Here is a 13,299-nt window from a genome sequence, read left to right as displayed (position 1 = left end):
AATGCATTAGTTTCTGTTCGATGAGCTTCTGCCACAGTGATTGTGTGTGAAAGGGTGAATGTGGCACGTAGTGTAAAAGCGCTTTAAGTGGTCGGTAGATTAGAAAGGCGCTATACAAGTACAGGTCCATTTACCATTTACAAAAGAGAAGCAGAAGCTTAGAAAAGCTGCTATTCGGCTAGCTTCCGGACATCGCAATATTGAAAAAATGTTTAAATCGTTTAAAATAAAATAACATTACACCACTGTTTAATTTTATGAATTCATGAAAAAATTACGTTTTAATGAAGGAGTTTGACATATTAGAACTGTAAATGAGCAGGTTAGCATAAACACGAAGCATGGGGAAACAGCTAGCCTTGTTTTGTTGGTTGTTTTTATACTTCTGTTTCTGTACGTATTAAACAAAAAAGATATAAAAAGTTAAATAGTTAGCTTTATAGATATTTTTTTACACTTTTCCCTGTTTAAAGTCTTTGGCTAAGGTAATCATCTCCTGGCTGTAGCTTAGACATACATGAGTCGTATCAAATTTCTCAAAACTCTCAGCAAAGAAGCAAATAAAGGTATTTTCCAAAATGTCAAACTATTCCTTTAATTTACCTTTAATTATATGAATTTATTCCTTCTCTGATACCACAGTCGTTATTATGGCCTTTTTCACTTGGCAATACTTAAACAATTTGCTAGCTTCAGAAATTGAACTACAGGCACAAAACAGACATCATCGGGGAGATATGAACATAAACTATGATTTTTAGGCAACATTCCCAATTAAAATACATCAACAAACACCTAAGGGAGCCACTATCAGTGATTGACTGGTTATGAGCTCATACATAATGTGAAATTCGGTGCTAGCGAGTCCATTGTGGTTACTTACAATGCAGAGCAACAACATCACAAAGTCACTGTAAAAATACTTTATTTTGCTACTTACAGCTGTTAAAACATTACAACATTCTTGTTGTGGGATTGAATGAATGTAAAATAGATAAATTAGCCTACTCCAATCTCCCAACTTCCACTTCATGCCTGATCCCGCACATACAGTTAACAAGCTTATCAGTCAAGGAGCTTAGGGTTGGAAGAAAAACATTCAACTCTTTCCAATCAGCTGCCCAGTATGGTATTGGACTAAAGTAATGAAGATGTGTCTAACACTCCAGCACTTCCCTGGAGGTGCAGATAATCAGCTTTTCTGAGCAGCATTGGCTGGAATAGGCTCATAAATCTGTAATAAGGACCTGCACTTCAGAGTCCAGCCTTTTGCTCAGTCAGAAGGGTGCACTGAATATTGACCACGCACACAGCCGTCCAATGTGACTCTCAAAGGATGTGGAAGGCATGAGAATGACGTACTGTATCCGAATATATCTTTGAAAATCTACGCCACCTATGACCGAGTAATAAACTGTAATCCTCCTCTACCCAACACTTGAGTCCGGCCATGACAGCAAAGTGCTGCACACAGCAGAGTGGCAGGTTGTGCCAGGGACTCCAGCGCAGCCAAAACTCACAGTAGCTCTCCCTCGCTAACTGTGCTGCACACACCCCTGCAGGTGTGGTCCACACATCATAAACACTTTATTAATGTACAGCGGCGCGTTCCAGGAATAACCTCAAAAGCCAAGTGTGCATGAAATCACAGGCTTTTCTCCAGAACCATATATAATTACAGCTTCGTTTTTTTTCTTCCTCATGTTCTTTCTGGTAATCTCTGGCAAGATCTTCTAACCAACAAGCCTTTGAGGGAATCATGACATTTTAACATGCCATTAATATACATTAATCCCAGCGTCTGCAGCTCCTCGTCGTCTGTGCTTCTACTGAAATTATATAACTCATTCATATGAGGGAGATTCACATATAGCAGGACTGGAGTACCTTGACCACAGAAGGCTGATGGTTAATATCCTCTGTGAAACGTACAGTTTAGTGTCTCAACTGTCTTTTTGCAGCCCCGAGCTGCCGCTGGAGTAATGACAGGGGAGAATGACATTATGTCTGTTCAGGAGAATGCGTATTACTCAGCCTTAGCCGGACAGACCAAACAAAATTATAATTTGTGTTTGTTTGTCTCCAATAAGCGATTTTAAAAAAGCAAACAGTTTTTTCAAGGACTCCAGGGTAACTTCAACAGTATGAAAGAGAGAACATTGACAAACACACTTGCTGTGCAACACTGCTTTAGATTAGTAATATATCTTTCTTATTGTGAACAAATCCCATGAAAAGTCCAAAACTGATCCTCTTGCTTGAGTAATCTTTCCTAAAAAGTAGAGTGCACAACTATTAGGAATTTACTAACCCTTTTTAAAAAATTGAAACTCTACATTTGTGACCCCTTTTTAAAGGTTTATGTCTTAACAAACCATCGTGCTGGTGGTTGGTGAAAAAGTATTGAAAGAATAACATCACAATAACTCTGGCTTTAATGACTTCCTTAATGAAGCTGAGTAATAGTGAAGGGAAAAACTGTTTTTTACTGAAATGTGCAATTCCAGCTATATGTTACAGTCCAAACTTTGCCAGGATTCCTCATAAATGTAAAGCAAAACATGCCTTTGCTATTAACAATTAGTCTATTAACAGTTTTTGTGTGAGTCTATGAATTATTTTGAAATTAATTTGGCGTACTCAAGCAACTAAACACACAATTTGTTTCTCTGAATGTTGCGAATGTGTGAAAGCCAATTCCAAATGACATTAATATCATAATCATCGTTTAACTCAACACTTGTTACTTCGTGTGCAAAACCGCTCCAAGTGTCCAACTGCAGCAGCAGCGAAGAGCTAAACTCAGATTTGCCCTAACCTGATTAAGGTGAATTGCTCGTCCATTGATACCTGTCGGACTGTGAAGTTATCAGAGAAAAGCCTCGTTGATTCGCGGAGTGAGTCGGAGGCTGACCAGCCTGTGACTCCCTTCACGTTGTTAGTCCAGTCATTACATTTCATTGCATCAGATCCTGACAAGTAAACGGCTGCCAAATGAAAAGCCTCATTTGGGTTTTGAGAGAAGAAACGCTGTTTTCTCAGCCTCCTATGTGCTTCTGCACTGGTTTCTGTTCAACATCTGGCTTCAAATTAGCACAACATTCCTGTTTTATCTAATAAAAACGACATTATGATACAACAAACAGTCTAAATGTGTTCACAACTATCTATTTGATAGGCTCACTTCCAGCACTGGCTTTTTAGTGCAAAAAACAGCCTTGTATATCCTCGAAAAGTGTGGCACGGTTGACTTTGTACCAATACATGTCCTCTATCTGAAGAAAGAAACCAACCCACATTATGATTCTAACCCTCACCTCATTTAACATAATCCATAATGCATAAAGATATAATCTCCACCTGACCAAATGTCTAAAAAAACGTGGCTCTAATGAGTTACTACGTCTTTGCTTGGAGTGAAACTGATAGGACTCTGAAAATAGCCTGCCCGTGCCCTGAAATATTCAGCATGTAAGTGTGTATGTGTGTGTGTGGCTTCGGTTCAGCCCGAGCAGGTCAGAGAGTAACTGTCCTGGACAACAAGAGCTGTTTGTTGTCTGCTTTGACAAAGCCAGTAGTGAAGGGCAGGGACTCCATTCAGGAAGCTCCCTGGTGATACTTTGTGTGTGTCACACAGCAGCCGTTTGAGGAGCCTCACTGTGTGCGCGTGCGTGTATGTGTGTGTGTGTGTGCATGCGTTGTGTCTTCTCTGGTCAGCGACTGACCCTGGATTTTATCCTGCCAGATTAATTGTCGGATTCCACATGTCATATGGGATTTACTGTTCAAGACAAGCAGGATGTTGCAGACAAGAAAGTGTGGGAATTCTGCACAAGTGATTAAAAATGTGCTAAAAAGGGAAAAACAAATGCTTTCTTTCCTGGATGTTATGACTTCTTTCTGCTGCGGCGCAGTCATTGACGGAGCTGAATGTTTGCTGTTAGCGATTGTCTTCATTGATTTGTTTATGATGGTTTTAATTATGAAGGCGGCACTACGAGATTAGAGTACGCCGACGAGAAAAAAACGTGCAGTGGACCATAAATCATAATTGATCTGGCTGCTATGATTATGCAGGTCGATTCCAACCAAATAAGAGTTGTGACAATAGTAGTGAAAAGCCAAAGTCTCACTGCTTTCTTCATTTCTCCAAAGCCAGCTAAGAGGTCAGTGAGTCAGAGAGGTTCATGTATGTCAGTGCTGCTCAGCAGCAGGTGATGCAGGAAGGTGACCTTTTTCTCCAACAGAGCACTGGGTGTAGCAGGAAGGTGTGGTCCCTCTGGCCTCCAGGCACCCTGTGGCTCCGTGGAATGGGTGCTAGTGGGGGGAATGTCAGGGCCCTGAGCTCCAAACAACCATGCTCTCCTGCTGTGATCTCCCAGGGACACCTGTGTATCCCACTTGTGTGTACACAGTACTCCACAGCCTCATTTTCCTGTGTGTGGACTCAAATCTGAATCTAAGACAGAGTCACTGGCCCGCACAGACGAGTGAAAACCCCTCTGAAAGTAAATGAAAACCGAAAAGCTCCTGACTCATGAGGGGGATTTGTCGTTGATGTCATCACCACATGGTGAAGTGGCGACTCTTGTGCAAAACAACAAGAGAGAAAATGTGTTTTTCGTTCAGCCTCTACGGTAATCTGTAGAGCAGCTGTTGAGCTCTTGTTTTCAGGCACTTTTTACACAGCTGGGAGCGGACATTTCTGACCATGTAAATATTCACTGTCGGTTATATGATGATAACTGTTTTATTATCATCAAATACAGTACAAAGGAGCTGATAAACAATACATTTATTTAATGCCATTGTTGCTTAATTGAGGTAGTTTTATTCTAAGATGAAGAAATGTGCAAAATAAACAATGTTACCAATGTTACCACTGGGTTTTCTGTTAATAAATAACACCTTCTACAACACCAATAAAGGCACTTCCAAATGCACTACTACATATATTCCTACTTAAATTATTAAAAATGTGTGTTTTTCTTCAAGTACAGCAGCTAAAACGGTTTGATTTTTTACCCCTGGTCATCGGTGGTATTTGTTATTGGTAGTACACCAAGCATTTTACAGTGTCAGTGATGCATACATGGATGTCGCCAGTGCAAGGAAAGGAGTAGAGTACCCGCCCCCTGTAGTAAACCCAGCTCACTCCACACAGATTACAAAACAAAATACATATATCACATCGTTTAAGTCGCAAAATGTGTGCAGATTTAAAATAAGGTCTAGTTTGCCATAAAAAATAAAGGTCCTGGCAATAAAGTTACAGCCTTCCTCCAAAACATGATGTATATTGACAGGCTGGCTGAGGGCTCTTAATGTTTCTCTGCTTCAGCTGAACAATGGAGGTTTTCCGTCGATACTCAGGCTTTGCTGTTGCAGTCCGGAGCCCAGTATCCTCTCTGCACTGAGGGCTGCAGATCACATTTGGCAACCGAGCAATGTAAATAAACTGCGGCTGCAAAATTGAATTATTTTTTTTTCGTCAAAATGAAAACAACAACCGTATATGTGTGTGTGACATTTCTGCGCGCCTTACCTTTATCTTGACTTGAAGAAATGCTCTCCTCCTCTTTCGGATTTGCAACCTGTGTTATTATGGACGTGTTGTCCATGGAAACGAGATGTTATGCACCTTCGGCTACACCGTTTTTTTTTTGTTTGTTTTTTTATATTCCTATTGGCAACATACCCCCCTACCCCCCAAAAAAAAAAAAAAAAACCCGTACTACAGTCCCCCCGGCTGCGCACAGGCGAGAGCGTCCGCTGCGTGCAACATTAAAATCCCATCTCTATTCGAAGCATGCAGTCCCGTTTCAACCTCCTCCCCACCCCACCACCTCCACCCCCATCCGGAGCTTACAAACAAGACGAAATGTCAGCGAGGAGAGGAGGAAGAAGAAGCGGTCAACATCTGAGGTGACAGTCCGATGTGCAGGAGACAAACAAAAGCGTCAGTCCTGCGTTGAAGTGGTGTGCGTCCGCTGTGGGTTGTTGCAGGCAGCATAGCACCCCCGCCTGCTGCCTGCTGCCCGCTGCTGACTGCTGCTGCTGACTGCTGCCTGCTACTGTACAGCTCCGGCTTCAAGTCCACACGCTACAATATCAACTGCGTGATACGGTTACTGTGTTTACCCAGAGATGGCGACCGTCCTCCTGCCACAGGGAGCATGCACGCAGGCTCAACTACAACAACACGCCTTCAAACATTTTCTTGGTTACCCTCCACAGTCCGAGCTGGGGAGGGTAAAAAAAAACAAAACAAAAAAAAAACAGAAGAAGCTCTCAGTCCGCCCACTACTCACTGTTTTGTTGGTGTTTCTTAAAGCTGGGAGGGGAGGGGGGGTTATTTTTTTAACTTGAGAATATGTGCACAGTTGCAAAGAAGTTAATATTGCATATATTTGGCAATATCAGGATTTTACTTTAAGGTATAGAGTTGAGTAAGCTCACCCACTTTAGATAGAAGATATGTGTAAAATCTAATTTTTCTACATTCTTTATATGAACTTGGCTGCTTAAAACATTTGGTTTGTGACCTGAAGTGGAGATCGAATATCCTTGAGCCTTATTGATTATTTGGCTTTGTCCAGTTGTTCAGAGGGTGTGTGAATTAACACTGCGGGTAAATGGATGAAATCATATGCACTTGTTGTTGTGCAGATCTTGTTGCTTGGTATTGTTGTTTGTTCCTGGTATTTTTGTCCACCTGCTTGCTTTGTAGCTGTTATTTTTATTTACGTACTCTTTTTTCTACTGTTATTGTGTCTTTATTGTGGTTACTATAGTGCAAAAAGAATCTGCTAAAGTAGGTCTATATTTTTGGCAAATTTCATCTCTCTATATGATTAACTTAAGCTGTTTCATATCCTTCCACACAATAGCAGTAATATAATTCTGGCGGAGAAATACTTTCTAGCTTAAAATAGTCCAATTGAAGGATTTTGACTTGAAAAACCCTTCAAATTCAAATCTCCAAATTCTCTGAAACAATACTGAGAGCAAGACCTTTGTGTCCTCAGTGGTGGGTAAGGTCCCACAATACATGACAAAATTGTCTATCTTGAATATTATGAATCTGTAATATATCTCAGATTTTGGTTTATTAGACATTAGTTTTTCCAAAAGTTGAAAAAGAGATGAGATATATTTTTAAAGGGGTAATAGAGTGAAACTTTTCTTTCTCACAAGAGACATATTGGTATCACTTACAACGCTTTATAAGTTGTGACTTTATTAATGGTTAATAATATATCCGTTATAAGCCATTAATACTTTTAGGGTAGCCAAGTTGTGAAATCCCTTTTTCTGGCGTTTCTCCTTCAGCTTGACACATGACGCTTTGTCTTTTTAGCTCTTTAATTAATCAGTAAGATGGATTATTGTAAGTTAATAAATGACTTATTAACTTTTATTACTGCAGACGTGATGCTTACTAGAAAAATGAAAAACAAACACAAGAATTTATTAATGAATTGTCACAACCGACAACAGAATCTGGCTTCTAACCCACCTGTAAAGCATTAGTGAATTAATTAATACCCATTAATAAAGCTTTCATTTATAAATGCTTAATACACGTCTGGAGTTGGTCTATAAGTATCCCACATTTCCCATAATGCAATTCTGGACCACCTTATTGACAGAGCCTTCCTGGTAACTGAACATGTCTTTCAAATTCCACAACGCAAGGGTTAAGGTCGTACTTTCTACTTAATACTCTCCAAACCCCCTGATGACATCACTATGACGTCATCGGACTTGGCAAAACACCCCCGGAGCCACAGAAGACTTTAGTTGTTTTTCACAGGCGGAGAAGTTCTCCTGGCGATGAATAACTCGACCTCAACAGCATGTGTAACATAAGCGAGTTGCCCCTTTAATCTACTGTTTACATCATGCAGCCTATTCCCCATCTCTTGAACTGATATCCACCTGTGAGACCTACACACCCTCCACATTCACTGATAAACAAGCATTATTCATGCTATTTCAGCCTCAGTGGACCGTAGAATAACAACAAGGTAGATAAAGTGGTTTTCTGGTCTGCTGCCAGCAGTGACGTGTCTGAGTGTTCGTCCCTCTTCACCTTCGCTGTCACTTTAATGGAGCCGAGGCTCACACAGCCCCAAATGACCCCACCTGAGAGACAAGTGTATGACGGCATATGGGCGGGAGGAAAGCAACAGTAAGTGCAGGCTGTCATCTGTTGATGCTGCTCATAATTAGTGTGTAATCTCCCAGCCGACATGATGCTCTCAATGTGGGTCAGTGGCTCTGTCCTGATGCTTACAATAATGTATGTGTACAATTGACACCACAACACAGGGCCCTGAGCCGCTTTGTGACAATCACGATCACTTCTCAGCACTCGACAGTCAGTGTCAAGTTACTGTGTCTGTTACTGCATGGCCTGTGTGTTGGTTGCTTTACATAGATAAGATGAATAATTGCATAAGTGCATTGGTAATTATTCAGGGTTTAGCATCTATAATATTATTCATACTGTTATCAGACAGTATGGACATGAAACATAAAGGTGCCAGTTTCTGTTCAGTCACCTTTTACAAAGTTGTAACTAATGGCTTTATTGTTGGTTAATGAATAATTTACTAATGCCTTGTATATATTTTATTTGTTTATTTTTGCAGGGACAGCACACATTTAAAAGTACAACAGCAAATGTACATCAGTTGTCCCTGTATAGATTATAGATAAGCCATTAATGTGAACAACTGCAACCTCAAGGTGCTTATCCTTTTTTATCTAATATAATACAGTTATATATGTTGGTATTCCGTTACATATACATCAAGGCTATAGTTATACCTGTTGCTGCGTTAATTTCCACATTCTCTGCCATTTTATTCCAGAAGGTTTAAGTCATCTTTCTAACGAATTCAAAGCAGATACAATCAATGTTTTATATTAATAATGGATCACAACTTTGTACGTATTATAAATGGTGTTTTCTGTACTTTAACTTTCATTTTCAGCCATAACAGGCTTCATCAAAAAGGCTAAAAATCAACTGTTCGGTACCTGCCAAAGACTGAACGGCACACAAAGTTAGCGACTAATGTTAGCTTTGAGCAAACAGAGCGTAAATAAAATAAATGCTAATGTTGCTTCATGTCTGCTAGATGTGTATGTAGGCAACTGTTTGCTGACGTGTGCCCTGTCAATATAAAAGATGATATGTTTATTTTGTGTTCACAGCTTGTTTTCACTGCCCCCTAGTGGCTACAAATCAACTACTGCAGGTTTAAGAGCTAAAAGGATACGTATCCTGCGGGGGGATTAACACCTGCCACAGGTTTTGTTTTTTACAACCTGGAAGCGCCAAGGTTGCTCATATATTGCTGGCTTATAGCTGATATATAAAGCACTGGTAAATGCATTAATAAAGCTATTACTTACAAATGGCAAACCCTTTATAAAGCATAACTTATTAAAAAATGGTACCAACAATGATTTTTTTTCTGGTCATATGGTAATGCAAATGTTATATCATGGTTGGTTCAATAAAAGAACATTCACTTTAGTAAAATCCGGAAGCAGCAGATAAAAACAGTCAGTTGTATGATTGTCAACTGGATGTTTGACTGAGCACAGCACTTAAGAGCTTATTGCAGATACAGATAATCGCTCTTTGAACAATCACAGCTGCAGGGCACAAACATTTCCTCACCCACTTGTTGGTAAAGAGAGTGGTGGGTGTCAAAGGGATAAAGAAAAACCCTCACATAATGGACCAACACTATCTTAAGAGATGAGGCCAAAGACTACAGGATTCACTTCTTGATCTCTGACCTCAAACATCACTGGTCGCTGACATGTCTCTCTCTGAGGGAACCGGAGTGGCACGGCCATTGAGCAACGCATTTCTGTTGATGAATAATTAAAATAAATATGGTCTTGATATTAACTTTGATAAGACACAGATGATCTTTTTCACTGCCTTCAAATACATCTGGTGTGCTGTTAGACTGCGGGGCCCTTGAATGTTTTATGAACGTGGGTGTAGTTCAGTAAGGAACTGGAATCGCATAATCCTTTCTCTCTCTCGCTTTCTCTCTGGATCGGCCTCTTGCACATTGTTTCCTCAAGATGTTGAGCCTTCAAGGTCCACCCCACATAAATAATGACACGGTGAGGCTTATGCAGGGACACAGCTCAGTACAGGAAAGAAGACGTAGAGAAAAACATTTGCAGCAAAGGCGTTTTTGTGTGTTCCTCTTTCTTGATCACAAGATGTTTGCAGTTAAGCTGTATTATATGCTTGGCATTATAGACCATTTCAAAACTAGGAAATGTAATATGATTAAACCAGTTTAGTTCCTGGAATCTCACTTTTAAAAGGCCTGGACACAAATTACAGGACAACACAGATTGTAAAAGGAAAAATACATTAAAATGTGCTCACTTCTCTTCCGTAATCTGATAGATTCAAAGTCTTTTACAGTTTTAAAACCATATTCCCAACTCGTTAAAATGTGTTTCAAATAAATATCAAAAAAATACCCCCACTTTTTGTACAACATGTATATAAATGTAATGTAATGTTATGTAATAAAATGTAATTGTACTGGTTGGATTTGCTTTTATAGAAACAAACCAAGAGTTTGCCTCTGGTGCCACCTTGTGGAAACTTGAAGCTATTTTCAAACAACTTTATTTGTAACATGGACACATTTGGAAAGATTGTGTAACATATATCTGGTGTGTTTTAATCAGCAGTTAATTCCTACCTTAAAAAAGACATTCATTATCACAAATATGTGGAAATTAAACATTTTAATTTCACCACCATGATGGTTACAGGCATTTTATATTTGACATTAAAAGAGGGGAAGAAAGCTGTTTCATTTTTATTTGACTGATACTTCTTCTGCTGCTTAGTATGCTACTGATTTCACTTCTGTTTTATTTTCCATTTAATTTCTCTTTAGATTTAAACAGACAGCATGAAACCAAAGTGTGTGCAATGCTTCCTCAAAGCAAGCTGACTTTTTTTTTTATAGCTATAGCCTACACAAAGAACACACCATTTCTGAATCCAAGCACCTTTCCTATGGAGCAAAAGATCAGAACAAGTGCTTGTGTAACCAGATTTTGGACACCTTGCAGGTCACATTTGTAAATAATGAAATTAACTTAGGCTGAATTCCATTTTGCTGCTTTAGTTTCAGGGTCCTGGTATTGTGCATGCTGGCTCACTGTCGTTAAAGGTGTCAGGTTACACCTGTGCTTTTCCTACTATGACAACTCAAACTGTCTACAGTAAAAAAAGGCCTATTGGATCAATGGAATTTACCACAGAATGAGTCAAACTGATCGAGTCAATAATCCAACATGAAAGCAGTGCACAAACAGACTGTGACATGCTGAAAAGACCTTGAGAAACCAGCCATCATCAGTCAAATGTCAGGAAATCGTTCTATCAATGAGGTTTATTAAAATGATTGAAAAACTAAAGGCCACATCTTGTCGTTCATCTGCTAAATCAGGACAGGTTTTAATAAGGCTGAGATGATTAGATTTGAGCCCTGGGGATATGTGAAGTGTCTGGGATTTATCTTGTGGGAGGAATGATCGACTCCTTATCTTTACAAAAAGGGAATTCTGGTAAGGGAGTCAGACAGAGCAGATATCACAGGATGGGTTATTATTGGGGATTCAACAATTATCTGAGGGCTTATGAGGTCCGTATTAAATTAGCTTTCCTCTCTTGTGTTCTCTTTAATTTCACCATCACAAAATTCTGGAGGAACAAAGAGGATCCAAACAGACGCTCCTCGTCCTTTATTCCTCCCCCTTGTCTAGATCAACGCCTGCCAATGAATGTTCACATACAGCTGATATCAAATATGTGAAGGACTGAAGAGCAGAAGTAGAAATTTTTTGACTTTCTTGCATAGAGAAGAGAAAGCAGTCTAAAAAACTGTTAATACTACAACCCTTCTTGGAGTTTTGACCGTTAAATGAATATTTAACAGCGAGCAAGGTCCACTGTATCCTGAATATTGCACTCTGTAATGTAATAACTGTTTTCAGAAAAACAGCAGTCTACATACAGCATGACTACCTTTCAACACTGAGCAAAATTGGGATTCTTCTAAGAAACTAAGTGGAATAAATGTTACTTTCTGTTGCATAACATACATTGATATATATTATTAACACTCAAGGTTGCTCAAAAATGTAATAAAAATTCCCATTAAACATTTTTAATTCAATTAAATTCCTACAAATGGCTGTAAAATGCTTCAATCTGAATGCTCACAGTTATGGAAACTTAATTATACCAGCCAAAACAAAAACAGAAAGAAAAAGTAAAAGTTAGGAATTTACTTTTACTTTCACCAAAAGTGAAATTAGAAAAATACCACTATAGCTCGGAAAGGCCATAATGGGAATTATTTTTCTATTTTGCTTTCCCCTCTCAAAACCACAACCATAACCATTGAATAATAAAAAGTAAAATTTAGCAAAATCATGAAATAATAATTCAGATTGTGCATAAATCAAAGTTATTGAAGAATAGCCTAAATCACAATTTTAAATGATGAGATAGTGACATTTGTTCATTACAGTTGTTCTACTAATACAATGTTAAAGAAATAGTACTTATATACAATATCTAACACAATATATAGATTAGAAATTAATGTATAGGTATAAACATATAGTAAAAATAAAAGTAAAAATTAAAATAAAAATGGAAGTAGACATATAAAGCGGTTTGGAGGCTCGTTTGTACCATCAGCCATCAGACTCCACAATGCCACAGCACCCAGTACCTCCAACCCCCGCAGACTAAGACTGGTTTAAACTCTAACCTACAACGCACAAAAAATATTTATATTTAATTTCTAGATGTACAGTTGAGTTTTAGTCAAGCTGCTCAAATATTTGCACACCATTCCTTCTTAAATATTGCATAGTGTATATACTTAATTTATAGTCTTATTTTTATATATATTATCTTATAATTATATTTAGCAATATTTTATTTTGTGATATCTTGTTGTACCTCCACTTTTGCACTCTTTCTTTTGCACTACATTGCCCTAAGCTGCTGTGTCTATTTTGAATTTCTCCTAAGGGGGATCAATAAAGGAACACCTTGTCTTATCTTATATAATAAGATAAGAGCCTCTATACAAAGTAAAGCTAAATGTAAACATATTCCACAGTATTGCTGACAGAAATCAAATAAATAGCAATGACCTTTAAGATTGTGGTGTTGCAGCAGTTATAGACAAAATGTTTGACCTACACGTACAATTT

The 13,299-nt window shown here is 38.7% G+C and overlaps 1 protein-coding gene across 2 annotated transcripts in view; it reads right to left on the bottom strand.

Moving 5' to 3' along the window:
* The window catches only part of ctdspla (CTD (carboxy-terminal domain, RNA polymerase II, polypeptide A) small phosphatase-like a), a 31,466-nt gene extending 25,783 nt beyond the window's left edge, over positions 1 to 5,683 (bottom strand). For both annotated transcript variants that reach the window (XM_035662248.1, XM_035662323.1), the window contains exon 1: positions 5,546 to 5,683. In XM_035662248.1, the coding sequence (XP_035518141.1) occupies positions 5,546 to 5,621 (76 nt within the window). In that variant the 5' untranslated portion in view covers positions 5,622 to 5,683. The remainder of the gene's footprint in view (positions 1 to 5,545) is intronic.
* Between the last annotated feature and the right edge of the window lie 7,616 nt (positions 5,684 to 13,299).

The sequence above is a fragment of the Morone saxatilis genome, unplaced genomic scaffold, assembly GCF_004916995.1.
Source record: "Morone saxatilis isolate NCDOM2014 unplaced genomic scaffold, NCSU_SB_2.0 Contig0, whole genome shotgun sequence".
Taxonomy (NCBI): domain Eukaryota; kingdom Metazoa; phylum Chordata; class Actinopteri; family Moronidae; genus Morone; species Morone saxatilis.
Note: the sequence above shows the minus strand (reverse complement) of the source record. Positions and strands in the feature narration are given on the sequence as shown.